Genomic DNA, 22,786 nt, shown 5'->3' on the forward strand with positions numbered 1-22,786 from the left:
GTGTTTTATGAGTTTTGCCAAATGTAAGGGCCTCAGAACTGGGTATCTTAAACAAAATAAAAACTTACCTCCCTGCAAATGAGGTTTTAAACTGAAGACTGAGAATCCTAGTATATGAATGTTTATAATTTTGAAGAATGACTGTCATTTTCTCCAAACACATCTTATCCTTTCTGGGCCACCCCAAAACAAACCTTTCCGGTTAAGTCAGACCACACCAGTATGTCGGGTCTTTGCTTGAATTAACTTCACCAAATAGACCGGGCCCAGTGGCTAACGCCTGTAATCCTGGCACTCTGCAAGGCTGAGGTGGGAGTGATCCTTCGAGGTCAGGAGTTTTAAGACCAGCCTGAGCAAGAGGGAGACCCCGTATCTACTAAAAATAGAAAGAAATTAGCCGGACAATTGAAAATATATAGAAAAAATTAGCCGGGCATGGTGGCGCATGCCTGTAGTCCCAGCTACTCGGGAGGCTGAGGCAGAGGATCGCTTGAGCCCAGCAGTTTGAGGTTGCTGTGAGCTGGGCTGACACCACGGCACTCTAGTCTGGGCAACAAAGCAAGACTCTGTATTAAAAAAAAAAAAAAAAAAACCCCAAACGATATCCTAAATTTGAGTGTTTTTTGTTTTTTCCCCCAAGACTGTTTTAGCTTTTGTGGAAAGGCCAGTTTATTTGAAAATCTAATGCAAACTATCTTTCTGAAAAAAACCCAAATCTTAAAGGGTACATGAACAATTGCTGAGGAAAGCTGGCTCTAAAAAGCCAGTGGCAGTGCTGCCAACCACAAAAAAAAAAACAAACAAAAAACACAAGTGCAAGGTTATTGGGGGGTTATGAGCATCACTCAAAATCTGCAGGCTGACTGGATACTACCTTTTTGGCTGGCTCCAAAAATAGCACCACTGTTATGTTCCACATAATTCAAGCCAGGTGGTCAAAGAAACAGTCAGGGCAAAGAACAATTTTTATCCATTATGATTTATTCTCTACAATACTTCATTAAAGAGTTCAATGATTTGCACTCAGAAGTTATATAGCCAAGAGGCAACCAAGTGTAATACAAAGAATTGGTCTGAAGTCTTTGCACTGAAGGCCATATAGTCTCTTGCTTCAGGGAAATAAGAACAAACAAACAAAAAGAACACATAGCTCCCTAGGCTCCAGAATCTCAATAGAAAATAACACCAACAGTTAGTGAAATTGTAGATGTTAACACATCATGGAAAACAGAGCTTGTGCAAAATATTAAAATTAATACCCAGTACTTCTTTTGTATAGATGATTTTTATTATAAACAATAAAATATATGTAATGTCTTAACTACAAACCTTTCATGTTGAAAGGGCCTCTAACATGAGTTGTTTTAATATTATGAAGCAAAAAAGTTTAAGAATCTCACAGTGGAAACAATCCAACACCGACAAACTCTAGTGATCAAAGACATTCTCTTTAAATGTAAAACAAGGACAATTCATAATTACAGAGAGAATGTCCTAGCTGTGGGTATTATGAGACAAGCCAACTTTCCAGACCAAAAGGCACTCACAGCTAGGGATGAAACAAACTCCGAACCAAGCCAGCGAAGTTGGGCTGGTTCCTTGAAAACAGTGGTTACCTACTGTCCAGCTTGAGCAGCCCAAGGACAAAGGAAACAATCAGCAGAAAACATTCCCTTCTCTTTAAATCTACCACTCACGCCGCATGTCCTGGCCACCCTCGTCACTGCTTTGGTCAAGCGTGTGGAAGGCAGTTCAGTTCCAGTTCGGAGCTGTCTCTCCCTATGCAAAGCTGCCACGTGGATGATCCAGACTCGGTATTTTTCCTGAGAGCCACCTGCCACACATTTCCATGAGGCGACCATGACCATACACTTCCAGACCGTTTCCTGACTAGGCCCCATTCAGGACCGATACTGACAGTGCCCATTCCTTCCGGGGACAAATAGTTTCCCTTGGTCAACTCCTGAGTCCCCTCGACAAGGCAAGAGGAACTGGAGCATGTCTACTGCTGGACTCGTGTGGGAGCGTGAGGGAATGTGCAGGGAGTAAGGCTTCTTCACTCCAAAACCACTGAGCCCACTTCAGTGTGGTGCTGGGCTTAACCAGCCTGATTCTTGTGCACTGATTTTTTTTTCCCCATTTCCTGGGTTTAAAATTTTTCTATTCATTTTCTTAAATGGCAGGTATTCTACCCCACCCTCAATAAAATAAAATAAAAAACATATTATACATTGGGGAAGACAAATAGGGCAACGTTTCTACAAGAAAAAATAGGCTTGAGGAGCATGGCACTGTAATGCTTGCATGACCAGTCTCACTGAGCGTGCTCAGGGGTGAAAGTTTAGCACCAATTTTTTTGCTTTTTTTAATCTTTAGAAATTAAACACAACTTTGAACATAGAACACTTGAACAGTAATGAGTGTAGCCCTATGTATCAATACTGTTGTACAAATTGGAGGTGGGTGGCTTAGCTTAGTCCAGAGCTGACCACCCTGACATCAATCCATGGCACCTAAGAGTAACTGCTGTCACATGTGTTTGTAACAAAACATTTATTATTCTCAGCAGCAGGAAATCATGAAATGACCCCTTCATTTTCATTTCCATCACCAAGGGAAATGTGGCAGGCTGTGGGAACCCAGCACAGCAGTTACGGGGCTGTGGCCTGGGCACCCTGATGTCACCGTTTCCCTTGCACGTCCCAGGTCCTTGTGAGCAGCACAGGACAGTACTGAGCAGACCCACTCACCCTCACCCTTTCCTTCCCACAAACTTCCCAGCACCGCCTGGAAGAGCACACATGTCCTTTCTCAGATTGTGCCCCCTCTTCCCTCCCCCATTCCTGGCAGATGAAAACTCAAAGGATCTTTTGACTTGAATATTTGCCCATTTCAGAAAGCCACACCATCACCACATAAACTCTAAAAAATAAATTAAATCAAAACATTGTGTTCACTGGGTTGACACCCGATCCACTTCAAGAGTTCTCTAAGCATGTTGTTGAAAACCAGTGTAACGTCCTTAGGATCCTTTCTTCCAACTGGCCACTCTTCCTGTGAATCATTTTAGCAGTGCCTTTGTGACAGTGTTTTCAAAGCATCTTCCAAGTCCCCTAAGTTCTATGAACTCTGCCACCAAATGAGTGAAGAATAGGCAAGAGGGAGGAAAAACTTGCTGACAGCTATTTAGAAATCAGCAACAATGGGACAGGGAAATACGTCACATGAAAGTTTGAAAGACCTAGAATAAAATGAGCTATTTGGAAATTTGCCCTGGTGGGGTGAAGATTCCCAGCATGTTAGGCAAGACACAGATTCACCTTGTGTAGTTACACAGCTTCGTTCTAAAGTCCCATAAAGGACTGCAACATCAACAGTCTTCCCACTTCTATAGGCAAACTAGAAAAAGGAACTCCCCTGCTGAAAGGTCCCTCAGGACATTTGCCTGAAAAGAAACCAGCCTGGCGACCCCAGATTCTCTCCTATGACAAGGTGTCCTCCTAAAGCCCAACTCAACTGCTTGTTTGCACATCTATGCTTCTGAGAACCTAGCTCCAGCTATAGGCACTGCTACCAGTAGAGGCGTGAGGTAGCCGGGCGGTAAGAAGAGGTCTCTCCTTTCACACCTGACCGCAGCGATGACATCGGGACCTCCCATGGGCATCTGCATTCCATTCCTCAGCAGGCTACACCAGAGTTCTGTTCAATACTGGGAGACTCAATGCAAGAAGAGTGCCAGAAAATCCAACTGAGAGTGGGATGAGAATTAAAACCTTCACGGCTTATTGAGCAATGAGATCTGCAACGCCACCCGAAGGGCTTCCGATCTTGATGTGGGTCTCTGTCCAGGAGCCTTGACTGACTCATGGTGCCCACGTCCAACCCTAATGTGGCGTCCACTTATGAAGCATGGAGGTTGTAATCAACTCTTGGTATGCAATAAACTGGAAGTTTAAAAAAAGGAATTTAAAACAACCTAAAAATGTTTCTTGTTGGTCTCCGTTGCCCAGACTGCCAGGGGAATACACCTACTTGATCTGGGGAGGCTGTAGGGGTGTGTGGGTTAAGCCTTCATGGACCATCAATTCCAGCTTCCAGCGTGTGGCCAACAACACACATGCGGCCAATCACCAGGCAAGGGGCTTCTGAACCCAGCGGTGATTCTCACTAGTCATGGAGGAGCCCCAATCCAACAGAACCCCATACTGAGGAAAGGCTGAGATAAGGCTTGGGCCCCTCAAGTTCTGTTTCATTCAATGTAACCCGCCCCCCCTCAGTCAGCAGGAGGCAGACTTGGCAACGGAAGCTAGCATCATAAAATGGTGCAGTAATAGAAGTAACTGGACCAGGAAGAGGAGGCATCTGCTCCAATGATGTCATAGCCATTGGTGGCCACAGGGGGGTGGGACTGGTCATGCAGCCGTGTGTCAGGAGTAATGATTGTAGAGGGGCGGGGCATGAAGAGTGCCATTCTGGAAACAGTGCTGTCGAGAAGCAATATATTCTGCATAGCTGATTGTCACCTTCTCACTCCGGTACCTGTATAAGGAAACAGGAAAGGGTATTAGGAACCCCAAACACTTCATTTTTTGAAGTCACTCAGCAGAGAAAACCAAAAGCTTATTCCACATTTTGAAAGAATAAAATGGAAGACCAAGAGCAATCTTACTTACAGAAAATGAAAGACAGCACAAGAAAACAATGTTGTTATTACAAATGAACAAGATGAAAAAGCACAATCACAATTCACCCCTGAGAACGTATCTCAGCACATCCCACCTTCACACACTACATATGCTCAGGCTGCTCGTAAGCAATCCGCTACTGGGGTCTGGATGAAGCATTTCAAGGTCAAATTACACGGGTGGCAGATTGGAAGATGGCTGCACCAAAGCCCAGTGTAAACTGCGTATCTACTTTCAGTTAAAATGTGGTAAATTTGACAGAAATGAAACCTCAATTTGCAGAAGAGCAACAAACAAGTCATTATAACTAAAAGGGGCACAGATACCTAATTCTGAGTCAAATTCTGATGAAGCAGGTTAAAGGATCCTTGGGGCTATATAGGACAGGTCTCAATCCCCAGATGAATATGCCATATCGCAGGGTCATCAGAACAGAATTCATAGCACTTTGGCTTTGCTCTGGAAAGAGCCATGAGTCAGGATGCGAAGCATGGGGTGTTACAAACCTATGGAGCCTACTACAGACCACAGGAGCTGGGTGTGACAATCCTTACCCAGAGCCATCTCTTTCCCACTGTAATCACTCCTCCACTGCAAGGTGATTATTCCTGAATTTTGACAGGGAAATGGCTGTTCAAATAAATTATAATGATAATAATAATAATAATAATGCTTTGTATTTGAAGAGTGTTTTTTGTTGTTTTAAAAATTTTTGGAATCCAAAGCATTTAAAAAACACTGGGTTATCTTCCAACAGACCTGTGAGATTAGTATATGACTATTCATTCAGCATTTTACAGAAGTGGGGCCCAAGAGAGGCCCACAGAAGCTAAACCTCTCAAGTGTTTCCAATTTCACTAGGGATGAGAAGAGAACTGATCACCTACAATGTTGCCTGGCCCTGGGCTAGAAATTCTCCATACGTTACCTTACCATACCCTAAAACAACCCTAGGGCATCATTCACATCTTACAGACAGGAAACGGGCTCAGAGAGGTAGAATAACTGGCCTAGGTCACACAGCTAGTAAGTGGTCGAGCTGGCATTCAGACCCCAAGTCCATGTGCATTGTGCTACACTACGCAGCCTCCTCCTAACAGTATTCCTCTCAAACAGGGGAGGTGTTTCCGTTTAACTTTCTGTAAAAAGCATTTTCTAACTCTCTTGTGTCTCCTGCCACCTGACTGCATGTGTGGACAGGAAGTGGCACCTCAGCTGACCCTGGACTTCCACAGAGAGCCTCTTTCCTCCTCTCAATCTTCTCCCTCAGCCTCCCAACCAAGTGATTCTGGCAAAGCATCCAGGACTTGCTTGGCAGGCCTACACCCTGCAGCCCTGTGATCAGCTTAATTGTGGAGATGCACGAGGTACCGGGGGAGAGTCTGCCTCTGCTGCTGCTGCTTCCTCAAAGCTTAAACCTCCCTCATGTTTCTTTTGATTAGGGACATTAGCAGAGAAAACTTTTTTCTTCCCCTTCCCTTTCAAAGTATCCTTCAGCCAACCCCAACTTAATTAAAATGACAAGGAAAACGAGACCATGGCTTACCTGGTGAGTTTGATCGTTTTTCTGAATTCACTGGTAATTGGAGCCTTAAAACCACCTTTCCTGAGCAAGGAGTCTATTGTCTGAATCTGATCCCAGTCTGAGGAGAAGAGAGGCCACACTGCGGGTCAGCACACAGTCGTGCCAGAGTGGGAGGACATGCTCTCACATGGCCGGTACAGGAGAAATGGGACTCAAGCAGCAGCCGAACCTGCTAAGGGCAGAGGAAGCCCTGGGCACTGGCCCCCACATACCTGGTGCCCCGTCTGCCTCACTGACACTCCAATGGAGACATGAGATGATAGCCCGACACATGCCACATTGGCTGTTCCCAGGCTCCCTGCTCCTGCGTGCTTCCTGTCAGATGTTACCCCAGTATAATTATCTAGGAACAAACATGGTCCCAACTTAGACCGGGCTGTTGGCCTAGTGCTGGTACCCAAGCTACTCTGTGGGAAGAGAGGAATTTAAATTCTACAGCTTGCATTCCTTTGGCCTTCCTTCAGTTTGATGACTTCTAGGAGTCCTGATTTCTATAATAAAGAATTGACAGCAGAAAGGAAGCTGTTAAAGTACTGTACTAGGGTACCCCAAATTTTTAATTTTTCCAACTTCCAAATGACAAAAGTAATTTATTTACCTAAGTTATTGTCCACACTTTATAACCGTTACAAAACACTATGGTGTGCCTCTATATAGAAGTATGTTAGATTTATGACCCCAAAGAGGTAGCCAAAGGTTTCCTGTTTATGCCACATCCACGCTGCTTTTGAAAAGTTTAAACACAACACTAACGGAAACCAACAGGCAATCGCTTTCCACATAATTAGTTCACTGATATATACTTAGCTGAGTATTTTTCTCTATTCCAGGTTCACATTCAGCAAATACTGTGTTTCACATATTATTTTCAAAAACAGACTAATTCCAAGAAAGAGCAAAAACTGGGTTACATGTCACCGAATACACAAGCAACATGTAAAGGTATTCTTCTAGATAGTCTTCCAAAGAGAAAACCTGCCCAACTCACGTTCTACCTTTCATGTCCCCATTGCAAGAACTTATTAACTACTGATTCTTTAAATACAGTAGGGATGTTTTACTCTTTGCCATGTATAATACTGTTTAATGATTCACAATCAGAAGTTCAGTATCTACGGATATGGGCAACTTCCTTTTATAATGAATTCTTTAACATGGTCAAGTTGATTGCTGGAATTTTGCTACACTTACCACTGTAGTTTAAGGGGCCAAGAAATAAAACTATTCACTGGTAAGTGTTTGAAAAAAGCAGACGAGTAAGGGAAGTATTTACCCTTCTCCTTTTCCCAGCTCCTAGATCTTTCTGGGAGTGTACCCCTCGCTCTATAGGAATTTGATAGCTATTAAGGAAGGGCACTCATTCTTAGTTGCAGTTAGGCTGAAAGATGACACACTTCCCTTTCCTGCCCTTTAAAACTGGCACCACTGTGAATAGTACTGTTCATTAAAATTCCACTGATCCAACTCACCTTGTTCCTTAGCAACCTCAGGTAAGTATGTGGCTGTACGTTTAACACCTTTTTCATTGATGAATTCAATTCGAATCCCATGGACCCCTACCTACAGGAAAACACAACCACGTGAATGGCATTTACTTACTCTAATGAAACGTCAGTCCCCCACATGCACATTAATACTGTCCCCTGACCAGGTTGCCCAGGTCTCGGAATAAGGAAAGCTTCTTGCTTTTCATGACTAACATTCTTTCTCACGCATAGAGGCCAGAGAAAGTTCAGTTTTAGGGAAGGGTTGAGTGTATGTACAGCTACCTCTCGGAGAATATGACAGTTGTAGAAATAAATTCTTTAAGTAGCTCATCCAGTAATTTTGAATATTTAAAATATTTCATTCCCAGTCCATTAAAGGTTTTTATCTGGGTTCATGATTCTTCACATCTGATTCCTAATAAAAACTTCTACTCAAGGGCCTGCCAAGAGGGATCTGGAATATTTTTTCTTATCCCATTATTTCTTATTAGATATGGGAGGAGGATGTGGGAGAGAGTGGACCACGAAGAAACGGGAGAAGAAAGCCTTCACATTTACATCTCTTCCTACCCCTAACACAGCAGTACCTCTTCTGTCACCTATGCTGCCCACAGGTGGTTTCAAACTCAACTTTCACATTTTTATACCCTTTCTCAATGAAGGAGATACATTACCATGTACTAACCCGAACCCAAATGCAACGAGAGATGCAGAGTTCCAAATGCGGCTGTTCTCACCTCCCAGTCCAGGTAATCACTGGCATCCTCAAAGTTAGTAAGGAGGGAGACAGAGCAGAAAAGCTTAGGCAGCTCCTCTCGGGTCAGGGGGGGAAATCGGCTGTCCTTAAGTGCACTGGAGGGGGACAGAAAACATAGGTAAGGCTGCTCTGGACTCAGGAACCAGCATCATGTGCCACAGAGCCCACGGATTTATGAATCCTGAGATATGTGGAAAACATCTATTACTCATCAATACTAACACGTTAAAAACAACTCGATGCCATTAACTATCTATACTTGAACTGATGAGTGACTCACCAGATTAAGGCCCTTACATTTCCTCATTACCAAAAAGAGAATGCTCAAAATGTATCACTCAGAAGAAATAAAGTCAGGCAGTTGTTTCTGATTCTAACCAATTGATCTACAGTTCTTAGTGTCTGGTGTCATTACCTGGTTAACGTGTATTCCCTGAGTCCTGAATGAAGATTCATGGCTGAGAAGGTCCCAATGCAGCCACGAAGCCGCTTGTCCCGCCCTGTCTTCCATGTCACAAAGAGCGGACTAAAAAAGCAAAACACAAAACATTCTCCAGCCCCAAATTAATCATGGGTATGAACAAAACCTTTTGGCTTTGTCCCTGTTTATTTCTGATATTGCCCAGAAGGATTGTTTTCTGAATTGCCAGCTACCTGGAGGACTCTCTGCCTTTCTGGAAGTGGCACAGCCCCTGGCTGGAAACAGAGAGGAAACCTGTGAGGCGACAGGAAGAAAGGCTTTCTGTGTAGCCTTTTCTACGTTCCATGCTGACAGCTTTAATTCACTTAGATACCACATTTATGTGCTATTTTTTTCTCTTCCTCTGCCCAGGACTCAACTTTTCCTTCTTCTAATTCTCCACCTTGTCTTCTTCTTTATTTTTATGGATAGCCATGTTCCCCGGCTCCATCTTTCATGATGCCACACCTTGCCCGTACAGCTCCCTCATCCGCAAGCATTCTCTGCGAGTCCACATTGTTCCCGTAACTATGTCTGCCCCTGGCAACTACAAATATTTCCTGTTCATGCATTTTCAGAGAATAAAAGGTCTCCTCTAGAAAGCTTTTTATTCGTGGAAGTTGCCATTTTCTGTTTCTAGGCCAAAGTCATACTTTATTAGGCTCTATCGGATTGACAGATTTCTTGGGACATGCTTATAGAGCTGTCCCCTCTTCCTGAGATCCCTCCACACTCCTAATGCCCTCATCTCTTAGAATCTTGAGTTAATCACTTCTAAAAGGAAACTTAAGTTTTCAAAGTTATCTACTTTGCTCACTCACTGTTACAGAGGCTCCTAGCAGATCTCCCATCTACCCTTCTTTCCCTTTCAATAAAGCACCTGCATATTACCAAAGTTACTGCCCCCAAATCTACTCAAAAACCCCTAAGACAAGACTTCTACTGCCTGTAGGACAGAAATGCAAAGCCCCGAACACAACAGCTAAACCTTCCCTACACATCGAAGTCACCACCTGTTCTTCCAAACCACATCCCTCTCTTGCAAAGGACACCCTGGATCTCTCCCAGGTTTGGACTCTCCACCTGCTCAGTGGGGAGTTTTCTGACCACGGTACCCCAGGGCAATATTCCCCTCAAAACTCAGAACATTGTCCTGCGCATATCCATTCCTTCGAACACATGCAGTGGGTACCTTCCCTGTACTACTATTTAGCTGTGTGTTTGTGATTTGCCAACTCAACGGTAAGTCTCCCGAGGGCAGGTCCTTTTTCTTCAAAGCCCTTCTCACACCCTGCCCAGGGCTCTACACAGCGTCCCTGTGGCAACCAGCAGATGAGGAATGAAGGATCTCAGGTCAACAAATGTGCCAAAAGTATCCCCCAAAAACAAAAATCAAAAAGCAGCAGTGCTCTTCAAAGCCAGCTCAGAGCTGCTTCCAATTCCAGATAAAAACACCAGCGTGAGTTTCTCTGCTTTTCTTTATGCTTTATACACATCGCTCATTTAAGTCACTGACACCGCCGAGGGCTTGGGAAAAGCAACAGGGTCTTGAACTAAAAATCATAAAGCAGATTCTGACTTTCCATGGGGTTACCACGGGCTGCTGAAGAGTCAGGGGACTCCTGCTAACTGGCATCACAGCTCCCACGAATGAGAGCTCCTGTCTCCAGCCTGGCCCTCAGACGCCTCCAATTCACTTGGACTTCTACACTAGTGGGGTCCCTAATGGTGTGACTTCTCCATTTGAGAGGCTAAATGACCTACGTACTGCCATGTAACCAACAGAAGAGCCAAGAACAAAACCCCTCTGATTTCCAGAATATTACTTTAACAAGTCTACAACCTCCTCTGAACATAACCTAGCCCCCCTTCCATTATTGAATCCACTGAACGTTCTAAATATTGTCTGGACATTTTTCGTCATTCTCTTCCCATTACCCTTTGCTCAAATGATGTTCAAACTTTATAAGCAGCAAAGCCTCTCAAGAGAATGACCCCAGGGAGATGCCATCATGCCCTCCTCACTGCCCCCAGCGACTGATTTACTCACTAGGGGTCATTGGTGAATCTAGGAAGTCGTGGCTGTGGGAAGCCATAGAGGTGACAGTAGAGTACGTCAAAGCAGTAGCAGCACATCTCTGCAGTCACCACCAGATTCTTAGTGGTGTTGGCAGTTCCATTGGGCCGGGGAAGAGGGCTCAGCGCTCCCGATGCGGGATTCATTCGTGTGATGGGAGAGTTTCCAGGTCCCAGAGTTAAGTCTGACACATTCTCCCGTCCACTGCTGCTGTCCACATGCTGGTGGTTTTGAAGAGGTCCTGAACTAGAGCCGGGGACAGTTGTGGACTGGTTCCCGTGACTGTGCGTTCCACTTCCAGATAATTTGGGCTTCTTGACCCCACAACAGCCTGCTGCCAACTTGGGCTCCAGTGGAGGAACACAACGTCTTTTTCCCATCCTGATGCGGTGCTCGAGGTCTGGAATGCTGCAGAACCCTAACCAAAATGAGAATGGTTAAGCCTTAATTTGAATGGTTAGTTCAAAGGAGAGAACAAAATCAAGAGAGAGAGTCTGCATTGACAGGGTCAAGGCTGTCAAATTCTTCTTCCCACCTCCAAGTCACATGGTCAAAAAGGGTCACCAGAACAGACCCCTAACCTTTCCCTAAACGGGAACTATTTTTTATTTTTCATAAATCTTCCGTATGACCAGGATCGATGGAGGCAGGCAACAAGGAGCTGCCTCTTCCCCAGGATGCCCAGGGCAGAAGGGTGGGGCAGCAGCTTGTGAAGCTGGGCAAGGACATTTCTAGACCCAGGGAAAGACTGCATATGGCTGTCAGCCTCGCCATCAAGTGGCATTCTCTACCTTTTTTAGAGGCTCCAAATTGAACCATCCTATTTTTAAAGAACTCCAGAGGAACTTTCATGCTTTTCCTTGTTAACCACATCCTTCAGCATTTTCCTCAACACTAATTTGGATCTGTCTTCGTGCTCACAGCCCCAGTCCGCAGCAAGGATGAAAGCAGTCAGCTGTCCCTCTCAAGAGGGCACACTTGTAGCACAAGGCTTCCACCTTCCTGCCTTCACTGCTCTCCCCACCCGGCCCCTCACTCATTCTCTTTGGTTCCCCTCTGAACTCACTCCCATTTCTACATACCTCCCTATCTTTTCAAGACCCCATTCAAAAAACCTGCAACCTAGCAGAAACCTTTATGCACACAAATGACCCAAGCTTCACAGTCCTTTTGTGAGGTAGCCATTTCTGCCCTGTCATAGCCAGGCAGGCAGGTGCAAAGCCACCCAGTTCAATAAAATGTTGGGCCAAGGAGCCACAGCATCCCAGTGGACGATGTATAGGGAGGAAGGGATTATTTTTTTTAACGATTTTTTTTTTTTAAAAAGCCCAAGGTAAAAATCTATAGCCATAACATGATCAAGGTCCTTTCTCTCTTCCTCTGTAAAGTGTCAACCATCAACAAAATCAGAAAAATAGATCCTAGTTATTTCAACGTTGATAATACCAAAGTTTGTAAAATGTGGCTGACTTGAAAAAATTATACTTAGTTTTTTCCCTCAAGTTATTATATATCTTATTCTTTTGGCCACGAAAAAGAGAAAAGAAAAGATTAAAGAAAAAAGGAGAGAGAGAGAGAGAGAGAGAGAGAAAAGAGAGATATTTACACTGTCTTGCCTAAATTTTTCCCTGTGATTTGGACATGTAGCACATAATTGTCTTTTTAGGCACTGTTCTACAACATAGTATTTCAGTTGTAAATTCCACAACCTTTTAAATCAAACTAAATATTTACATACCCGTTTGCAATGCCATTATTTCTACACAAACAACTTGGCACTTTAGGTTGAATGAGATACATAAATTTTACAAATATTATTTATGTTCTTCATATATGCTGATCTGTAACAAAATATCCATCTAGGGCAATTCTGAATGAGATGAAAGTTATCTGTAGCCAAGAAATAATAGTTTGCACATTTCATTGTCTAGCTTGAAACAGGGCTTCTTTCTGAGAAACCTTTATATATTTGACAAAATAAAACCTTGCACATTTCTGAGCATGGCCGTCACTGTCTTATTTAGACTGTTAAGAGAGGGAGCAGAGTGTCTTGGTTAAAAATGCTACCTCCAGATGGCCTGGGTTCAAATCCTGGTTCTTCCAAGATTAACCTCTCTCTGATTCAGTTTCCACAAGACAGGAATAACCATAATACTTGCCTCCTGGGGATTTGAGTTTACTATATGTTAAAGGGCTTGAAACTGGCATGTGGTAAGCATCGATACTTCCAGCTGCTCTTATCAACTGGGTTCCAGTTAACTGCTCCCACCAGGAGGGCAATTGTGTGGGGGGGTATTGGGGGGGCAGGACTTGGCTGTGCACTCAGGGCTTAAAGCAGAACTCGCACGGAGCAGATGTTATTCAAACAGGATTTCACAGAATCCTCTAAACTAGCGGTCCCCAACCTTTTTGGCACCAGGGATCGGTTTCATGGAAGACAATTTTTCCCAGGTGGGAGGTGGAGGTCGGGGAAAGGGGACCTCAGGAGGTGATGCGGGCAATGGGGAGCAGCTGTTAATACAGATGAAGCTTTGCTCAGCTCTCCCCAGGCTTACCTCCTGCTGTGCAGCTGGTCCACAGCCCAGGGGTTGGGGACCACACCTCTAAACCACTCAGCAACACAGACAATGTTACTATCATTTTACAGAGGACGAACCTTAGGATTAGTGGGCAAAAGAACTGCCCAAAGCCACACTGCCACTAAATGGCTGGGCTAGGGATTGGACCACAATCTACCAGACTCCATGGCCTGGGTCTTTTCGCCAAACCACATGGAAGAATGAGACCAGACAATAATATCCACTGGATCTGATCCCTTTCCTAGGGGGGCATGATAAAAAAAAAAATTGCATTCGAGGGTATACTAAGAACTAATCTAATAGTTTATAGAATCTTGCCAACAAAAATGGAGCAGGAAAAAAATACATAGGAAACCAAGCCCAAGGCTGGGCATGGTGGCCCACACCTGTAATCCCAGTACTTCGGGAGGCTGAGGCAGGATGATCACTTGAGGCCAGGAGTTTGAGACCAGTCTGGGCAATATAGTGAGACTCCGTCTCTACAAAAAATAAAAAATTAGCCACTTGTACTCCAGCCTGGGTGAGAGAGTATAACTCCATCTTTAAAAAAAGAAAGAAAAGACAAAGAAAAAAGAAAAACCAAGTCCAACATCTCAGCCATCACCCAGAAAATTATGATCCCCTGTCACTGAGTCCAAATGTACAAGGTAGAGTCAAGTGGGAACTCAGGCCAGGATGTCAAGGGCCTCAGTTTTCACTTGACTCTACCTTGTGCACTACTGTGGGCAGTGAGTGGGCTAAGGACACAGGTTAGAGTGAAGCAGCAAGACTATCTCCACAGAGCTAGAGTTTGGACACAGCCCTGAGGCTCTGCGTCAAGAGCTCCAGAATTCAAAGCATCAAAGAGAAGGGATGAAAAACAAAGTTTAAAAAAAATTTCCTTATCATTCTCATTACACCAAACCACACCTGAAGGAAAAGCTAATGTCCTGAGATGGTGGCAATGACTCCAGTGTTCCTCAACAGGTAACATCAGCTACAAGATTAGTGAAACCCTCCCCCCACAGAGCAATAGAAGGCATTTTCAAACCGTACCAATGCAGATGAGCAAGCCTAGAAGACTGCCTACAGATCGCATATGATCACTCATCCACAATGCAGCATGATCACAACTGATACCTAGTGTTGTCACGTAACGATTCCCCCACACCCTTCCAAACAATGACTTGAACTGAATAGAACCAACCAAATCTCATGGGTCTCTAGGCCCAAAAACTCCTCTGAAGGTGATTAACCAATTCAACTGATAGTCTCAATTAGTGACCAAAAGCACAGTTAAACTTTCTGCATCAAAAATATATTGGAAAGCATTTCTTTAAAAACTTATTCTAGGCCGGGCGCGGTGGCTCACGCCTGTAATCCTAGCACTCTGGGAGGCCGAGGTGGGCAGATCGTTTGAGCTCAGGAGTTCGAGACCAACCTGAGCAAGAGCGAGACCCCATCTCTACTAAAAATAGAAAGAAATTATATGGACAGCTAAAAATATATATAGAAAAAATTAGCCAGGCATGGTGGCACATGCCTGTAGTCCCAGCTACTCGGGAGGCTGAGGCAGAAGGATCGCTTGAGCTCAGGAGTTTGAGGTTGCTGTGAGCTAGGCTGACGCCACGGCACTCACTCTAGCCTGGGCAACAAAGTGAGACTCTGTCTCAAAAAAAAAAAACAAAAAAAAACACACAAAAAACTTATTCTATAAATTTACTTCTATGGAAAATTTAAAACATGAACAAAGTGGAGAAAATAGCATAATGAATCCAATACCTGGCTGTGACAGTTTTCAACACATGGCCATCTTTACTTAATATACATCACCTAGTCTCTCCACCTCCCATCCTTCTACTGAGCATTTCGAAAGCACATTTTTAAGGGGGTGAATATCTTACTAATCTGCCAACATAAAGCAAATATTATTAATAACTCAACCCAGGTCAAGAATAAGAAGCAAACCAGGGTGCTGGTCGTAAATAAAGGCCTCGTAAACAACATCAACCACTATCAACCAACTTCATCAAAATCTTCTCTTTAGGTTTGAGATTCCCCAAACCCTCCTCCAACGAAGTAGGCACTACTCTGCAGGTCCAGACTCAGCTCTCAGGACCACGCTACCATGGCCAACACATGCCTGGTGCTCCACTAGGTCGGCTTTTGTGAGTGCAGGGAAAGACACTTCAGAATAATAGCATTTTAGATTAGACAAACCATTTGTGTGACCAGCTAAAAACAAATATTCTATGTAACGACATATTCTACCTCTTTTAACACATTGACTGCCAAACTAGAAAAAATTTTTTTCCCATGGGGCCACAGTGTTTTATTATGCAAATAGAATAAAAACATCAAAAACAAAATGATCCTTTCTAATTTAATAAAAAATTTGTTATTTTTTATTGTTTTCTGTGTGTGTTATATGCAATTAAATTGTCAATATTAATTGTAACAATAAGAACATCAACCAGTAAGATTTTCACTAACGCACTGCAGTTATACATGCTTCACGAGGCCCCGGGCTCAAAACTAGTGTGAGTTAAATACAATTCACATGGCAGTTAACGTGTTTAAAACCGCAAGTGAATCTGTTCTCACCCTTTCCCCAAACCACATAAAAACCACCAAGGATGATACTTTGACCATAGTACAAGGTATTGTGAAGTCTGTTCATCTGATATAAGCGGAATCAGGAGTAAGAACCCTTGCTTTATAAAGCCACCAAGACCCTCCCAGGCCTACAGCTGGTTACTCTTGCAGAGCTAAGCTCAAGGGCCATGGTTAGAGTCAGCAGTAGCAATCTCCTTCTCCTACTGGTCATCCACTTTAGAACAATCAATGACAAGGAACTAGTTAAAACTGTATTTCCACCAGATGGAGACAATACCCATATTTCAACAAAAAGCTGGGGGAAGTAACAGAAACCACTGCTTTACCTGTTCAAGATCCCCTGAACTTGCAAGTGTCAAATAAAGCACGCCCTCAGTGTTGGGAGCCACCACCCCTTCCTCAGTTATGTTGGTGAGTCCTCAGCTTCCTTGTCCTTGCATAACAATTTCTCCTTCACTTCATGCTCAATACTCAAGGAGGTCCTCAACTCCATTAGGGTCCACAACAAAGGCTACTTAGTAACTCTATTACTCCCCCTCTGTGGGGAAACTGAGCAATGCTCTGCTGCTCTGGGCAGCCTACAACGTCACTTAAACACTCCAGCCAGCACTGAACTCAGCATCACCGAGCCGGAGAGGCCAAGTCACATCTGTGTTTTATCTTTCACAACACCTAACACAGTGCCCTACATACAGTAGGCACACACAAAATAACTGCCGATTGCCACCCACAATCTTATTTACAGATCTTCTAGTAATTTTGTTTGCCTTTTTTTAATAAGCACAACCTGATCTTTAAGTTCCTTGGTTCCACTGTGAGGTGCTCGCTGTGGACTGTCTCCAAACCTAAGGGTGACTGAATGACAAGTGCCTGTTTTTTCTTTGTTGTTGATGTTTTTTTGAAGACAAGAGTCTTGCTCAAGCTAGAGTGAAGTGGCACAATCATAGCTCACTGCAGCCTCGAGCTCCTAAAAGTGCTGAGATTACACGCGTGAGCCACAGTGCCCAACCACAGGTACTTATCAACAATGTCAACTCTATTCAGCCCAAACCAAGGGATGGTTTAATAATTACTCATGGCAAAATGGATTGCCAATGTGGATAATTCACTCTAAAAATTAGGTCAACTATCACCTAATATCACTTCTTGCTACAATTTACGCTCCTATCTGTCTTGTCTTTGCTAAAACACATCAGTAACTGGTCAGTTCTGGACCTGGCCTTAGGTGCCACTTAACATTAGCTGGCTCAAGGCTTTCCTCTGACATATACAATCTAAACTGCAATTGAGAAGAATTATTTTTTCTTTTTTGAATGATGGAGCACTTTACGAGCTACCCACTAGAGAGTTCATTTGCCTGGGTGGCAATAAATGATTTCAGAGATTAATACAAACCATTTCTCCTCATACATTGCTACTGTTTACAAACAAGGTATTAAGAACAGTACTGAGATGAGGATGTGAGGACACCCTGACTCATGAGGCTGGCTGGGCAGAAGGGCCTTCCTCCATCATTATAGGTCCCTTCTAAGGCTACTAAGTCCACTTAAAATACCACCTTAGAGGGCAGAGTCTAGGCTTTGGGGTTATAGTCTAAACTCAGATCCCAACTCTGACTTGCCACATACCAGCTTTGCAAACTCAGGCAAGTTGTCACATCTCTGTGGACTCAGGCCCTAGCTACCACAGAGGGTTATTTGTGAGCATTCAGTGAGTAAGACATTAAAAGCACTTGGCAGTTTTCTTCTGAAGTACTATTTTTATTTATTTATTTTTTTTGAGACAGAGTCTTGCTCTGTTGCCCGGGCTAGAGTGCCGTGGCGTCAGCCTAGCTCACAGCAACCTCAAACTCCTGGGCTCAAGCAATCCTACTGCCTCAGCCTCCCGAGTAGCTGGGACTACAGACATGCGCCACCATGCCCGGCTAATTTTTTGTGCATATATTTTTAGTTATCCATACAATTTCTTTCTATTTTTAGTAGAGACGGGGGGTCTCACTCTTGCTCAGGCTGGTCTCGAACTCCTGAGCTCAAATGATCCGCCCGCCTCAGCCTCCCAAGTGCTAGGATTACAGGTGTGAGCCACCAAGCCCGGACTACTATTTTTTTTTTAAGATTAGTCAAGTGCAATAGTGAGAAGTGGGGAAAGAGTAAAACAAAAGAGTTCAATCTGTAACTGACTAAACAATCAACTGGGATACTCAACATAACTACTATTATTAAGTGTCTGCTATTACTAATACTACCACTACTCCTACTAATAGAAGTAGGGTTGGTTATAAAAATAACATGGCTTTGAGTTTTTACAATTTCTAGAGAAACAAATGCTCTCATAATATAATTCTATTAAGAACCACTTTGTACTCCAAAAGATCATATTATTAACATGGCATTATTACTCTAATGACCTTTATGTTCTTCCACTTTAGAGAGCAATGGCTTCTAACAAATCACGCACTGTTTCCTTTCATTCTGAGATACTGAAAACAAAGAATACTGGGCTGAGAGAGTTGTATAGAATTCTATTCTACCAGGGTCCTCCTTTAAGCTTACAAACATACATTAAAGAGACTAAACTTGCTAAATATGCTATCACTGTAGAAGTCTTGACACATATTGATTAGTGGAACCACACTGTCAAAGTAGTTAGATTTCAAACAATAACCAGATTAAAACATCTACGAAAGCCTAGAGGTGGGGAAAAAAAAAAATCTAGATTTACCCTCTGAAGATAAGCCTCAAAACAGCCTATCGGAGGGCATGACCTCATCAAGATCTGGGAGGTAGGAAAGAGGGAAAGAAAAAGGGTTCTCTGAGTTTTCTTCTGTAATCGTTTAGTGTCTAGATGTCTGCTCAAATCAAGTCTTCCACAAAAGGGAACAGGCTGTTGTTTCCTTTGTGACACAGAGAGTTGAGATGAAATTCAATTTAATAATTATGAGTACTAAAATGGCACCTGAGCTATAATTCTGTCCTACTTATGGAACTATTCCAGGAAATAGTCAGATGAAAAACCCACAAACATTCTGGTAACCATTCCAAATAATTATTTCTATAAATTGAAACTCTGTCACACACACACACCCAAAACACTTGGTGTGCGAAAATTTTCCCCACAAAATACAGGCAGATCTACCTATACAATCGGCTTTTTTTTCTTTAGAGATGAGGTCTGGCTATGTTGCCCACACTGGAGTGCAGTGGCTATTCACCAGTGCAGTCATACATAGCTCACTGCAGCCCTGAACTCCTGGGCACCGGTGATCCTCCCACCTCAGCCTCTCTATGAGAGACTACAGGCCCATGCCACTGTACCCAGCAACTGCTTTTAAGATTTATAGATTTCTAAAAACATGCAGAACTATACATTTCCATATCAACTTAGCTTAAAGAAAAACATGTTATATAGGAGTCACAACTTTTGTTCCTCATCTCCCCTTCCTTTTCTATGTGACTCATAGCAAGGTGTCAGATCTTTCAGGGCCTCAGCTTTTATTTTTATAGAGACACAGTCTCACTCCATTGCCCTGATTAGAGGGCCGTGACATCAGCATAGCTCACAGCAACCTCAAACTCCTGGGCTCAAGTGATCTTCCTGTCTCAGTCTCCTGAGTAGCTGGGACTACAGGTACACAACACCCAGCTAATTTTTCTATTTTTAGTAGAGACAGGGTCTCACTCTTGTTCAAGCTGGTCTGGAACTCCTGAGCTCAAGCGATCCTCCTGCCTCAGCCTCCCAGAGTGCTAGGATTACAGGCGTGAGCCACCACAGCACGTCAGTTCATTTGTAAAGCGAAAACACTTTGTTCCCTTCCTTCCTCACAGAGGGTTTGGGAGGCTCAGATGAGATGCGAGAGCACTCTGAAAAACTCTTACAAGTGTTACTCAAGGGGATGCAGCAGTAATAAAATTTTTTTCAGAACTTTGTTTAAAGTTTACATGTAGAATTTTAATTATTTTCAAATCTGTGATGGAATTTTCAAGAAAATAATATTACCATAGTGAACTTAGGGCAAAATGTCCCAAAAATCTCTGAAGACTAAAACCATATAAAAGAGAACCAATAATTTTCCTTCATCAGGAAATGCATTGACCTCTGAGTTAATTAACCTAAGAGTTAAAGCAATCTCTTTGGTTGTCTTAAAAAAGTAAGTCATTTGGGAAGGGTGGGAAGCCAGAACCTTCTGCACTAGAATATAAAGGAAGTGTAATGCCATATACCACCATCTAGGTCACTCTAATGGGATTATGAAAAATAACCTGTCTTTGCATATTTAAATTATTTTAAAAGAGAACAAGTGGAAGAACTTCATCAACATTTGGACTTCCTCATGGAAGCAGAAAAATACAAATGAACAAAATACACCCACAATCCTAAAATCCAAATACAGGCCTAAACCAAAAACAGCAATAAAGTTCTACTCTCAATATGTCCAAGATAATACTCACTGAAAGCAGAAACTTTGTAGTGCCAGAGGAATAGCTACAACAGAGGAGGGGAGCTATTTTGTCTCTGGAATAAATCTTCTTCCTTCCAATTCCATTCCTTCTTCCAGTACCTAAGATGGAAATGCAGTGAACAAACAAAATCAAGGTAGTACAGAAGATAGTTTTTGAAAAACTACAACTCAAGAGAGCAATGGGGGGGGGGAGCTACAAAACAGGCTCTCCTTACTTCAAAACATTTCAGACTCTAATTATGAGGCAGCAGCGCAGTTCCATGCCCTGAATCACCTCATCCTCAGAGTCATCACCCAAAAGGGAAGACACTGAGGATCTAAGGTTTTATTGAAGCTGATCATCAGGCACACATTAAAACTTCCCCCATCACCAATTTAGATCAAAAGTTGCTCTTAGGGCAGGATACACCATTTGGAGGCTCTCCACTGGTTTCAGAATACTAACATATTCCCCAATCCTCTGTAAACACAGTAGTGAAGAATTACTGGACAGGATATCAGGGCCAGGAACCTGAGGAAAGGCCATCCTGTTATGCCAGGAAGAGATGATAGCTGTTGGTAAAAGTCACCCATTCTCAGTCTTCCACAAATCTCTACGTAATTTCTTCAACTCTCCCAGTACTAGAGAATCGAGCTATTCCCAAAGATGTAAACAGGAGACTTCAGGCCCCACCCACTCTATCCTGAGAGAGTGCAATGAAAGAGGATAAGGCCCAGAGGTATAAGGGTGAGGGAGCGCGGCAAAGAGGAGTTCACATCAGGACAGGGAATGGAGGAGGGCAAGGAGTGAAGGGCAAAACCCACAGCCTGGGGAGGAGAGAGGCATAAAACCCGGAGTGTAAGGTGGAGGGATGATGGAAATGGGGGTCGGGGTGCTTAAGGAAGGAGGGCCTAAGGGCGGGGGTGGGGAAAAAAAGAAAAGAGGAAGAGGAGAAAGCGCGCGTGTGAAAAAAGAGTTAAGCAAGAAAAGGACAAGACAGAGTGGGGAGAGGAGAAGCCAGAGCGGAGAGGGGCAAACCAGGCAGAGGCAAAAGGTGAAAGGTAAGAAAAAAGGGTGTGAGGAAGGAGAGCACGGAGCACCGGGGGAGTTAGGGAAACGACAGAGCGACGGGTAGAGCAGCTTGGGCCGAGCCGCGGGGGTGGAATACAGACGCCGGGCGGGGGAGGGGGCGGCGGGACAGTGGGTGGGGGCCGCCAGGCGGCGCCGGAGACCACCAAACTTTACACAGACCCGCGACTGTTTCCTGGAGGGAGTGCAGAAAACGAGCAGGAGCTGGAGTCTCGCTTCGCGGCCCGGGGCAAAGGCAGCCGCCCACCCCCTGCCAGCAGAGCCTCGCCACCCCGCTGCCCTGCGCGGGGACCCAGGGCCCGAGGCCCCGCCCGCCTCCTTTCACCGCCGCCCGGGGACCCCTCCCCCACGCTGCCCCGGGACCCTCGCCCCAGGACCCCGGGGATTCACTCCCGGCCCCTCCGCCAGCCCCGGGGCGAGCAGGCCTGGCCGGCACGGCGGCGACAACCCGAGGGAGGCCTGGCCCGACGGCGGGGGAAAAGGAGGGCGCGGCGCAGTCCGAGTTTCCCACCTTTTCTCCTGGCCCAGACGCGGCTGGGGCGGACGGGACCTCTCGCGCTCTGCCTCCTCCTCCTGCTTCATGGAGCCATGCGCCTGGGTGGGGGCTCCCGAGAGAAGCGGGCCCGCGGGTGGGCCGGACGCGCGGCACGGACGGGGCGGGGCGAAGGAGGCGGGCGGGCGAAAGAGGAAGCGGCGGGGCGGCGGCGGTGGCCGGGAAGAACTAGAGGTATTCCCCGGGCGGCTGGAGGACTGATTCGAGCTGAAACCAGAGTCCTCCGATATCCCAGCAGCCACCGGAGGCAGTGAGGTAATGGAAGAAGAATGTAGGGAGTCCTCCAGTGGACCACACGCCCTCTAGCGAGCCGCGAAAACCATAGAGATCAAGGATCCGTCGGAGCACCGCCCCACCACTATCACGTGGCCTTAATCCAGGCACTTTATTGGCTGGCGGTGGCTCTACAGGGTTGAATTTTGGAGGCTGCTTTCCTTTCGTGGGGCTGAGTTCCAGGCAGTCAGAATAAAAAGGAGCATA

General features: G+C 44.6%; 1 protein-coding gene across 5 annotated transcripts; it reads right to left on the reverse strand.

Moving 5' to 3' along the window:
- Window positions 1-963: 963 nt before the first annotated feature.
- Window positions 964-22,651, reverse strand: AMMECR1L (AMMECR1 like). 5 transcript variants are annotated; one of them, XR_011232327.1, is made up of 9 exons: window positions 22,265-22,651; window positions 20,674-20,783; window positions 11,025-11,469; window positions 8,930-9,040; window positions 8,495-8,609; window positions 7,740-7,830; window positions 6,483-6,613; window positions 6,232-6,328; window positions 964-4,539 (listed from the first exon to the last, which is right to left on the reverse strand). XR_011232327.1 is itself a non-coding variant. In XM_069464693.1 (9 exons), exons 3-9 carry the CDS (start codon window positions 11,429-11,431, stop codon window positions 4,428-4,430), a joined length of 1,068 nt encoding a protein of 355 aa, XP_069320794.1. In that variant the 5' UTR covers window positions 11,432-11,469; window positions 20,674-20,783; window positions 21,196-21,229; the 3' UTR covers window positions 1,247-4,427. The 5 variants fall into 5 exon arrangements, 4 of the variants coding, with proteins under 4 accessions (XP_069320878.1, XP_069320930.1, XP_069320980.1 ...); XM_069464693.1 differs by lacking the exon at window positions 22,265-22,651 and adding an exon at window positions 21,196-21,229 and having other exon boundaries at window positions 1,247-4,539; window positions 6,479-6,613; XM_069464777.1 differs by lacking the exon at window positions 6,483-6,613.
- Between the last annotated feature and the right edge of the window lie 135 nt (window positions 22,652-22,786).

This window comes from Eulemur rufifrons, chromosome 1 (assembly GCF_041146395.1).
Source record: "Eulemur rufifrons isolate Redbay chromosome 1, OSU_ERuf_1, whole genome shotgun sequence".
In the NCBI taxonomy this organism is placed as follows: domain Eukaryota; kingdom Metazoa; phylum Chordata; class Mammalia; order Primates; family Lemuridae; genus Eulemur; species Eulemur rufifrons.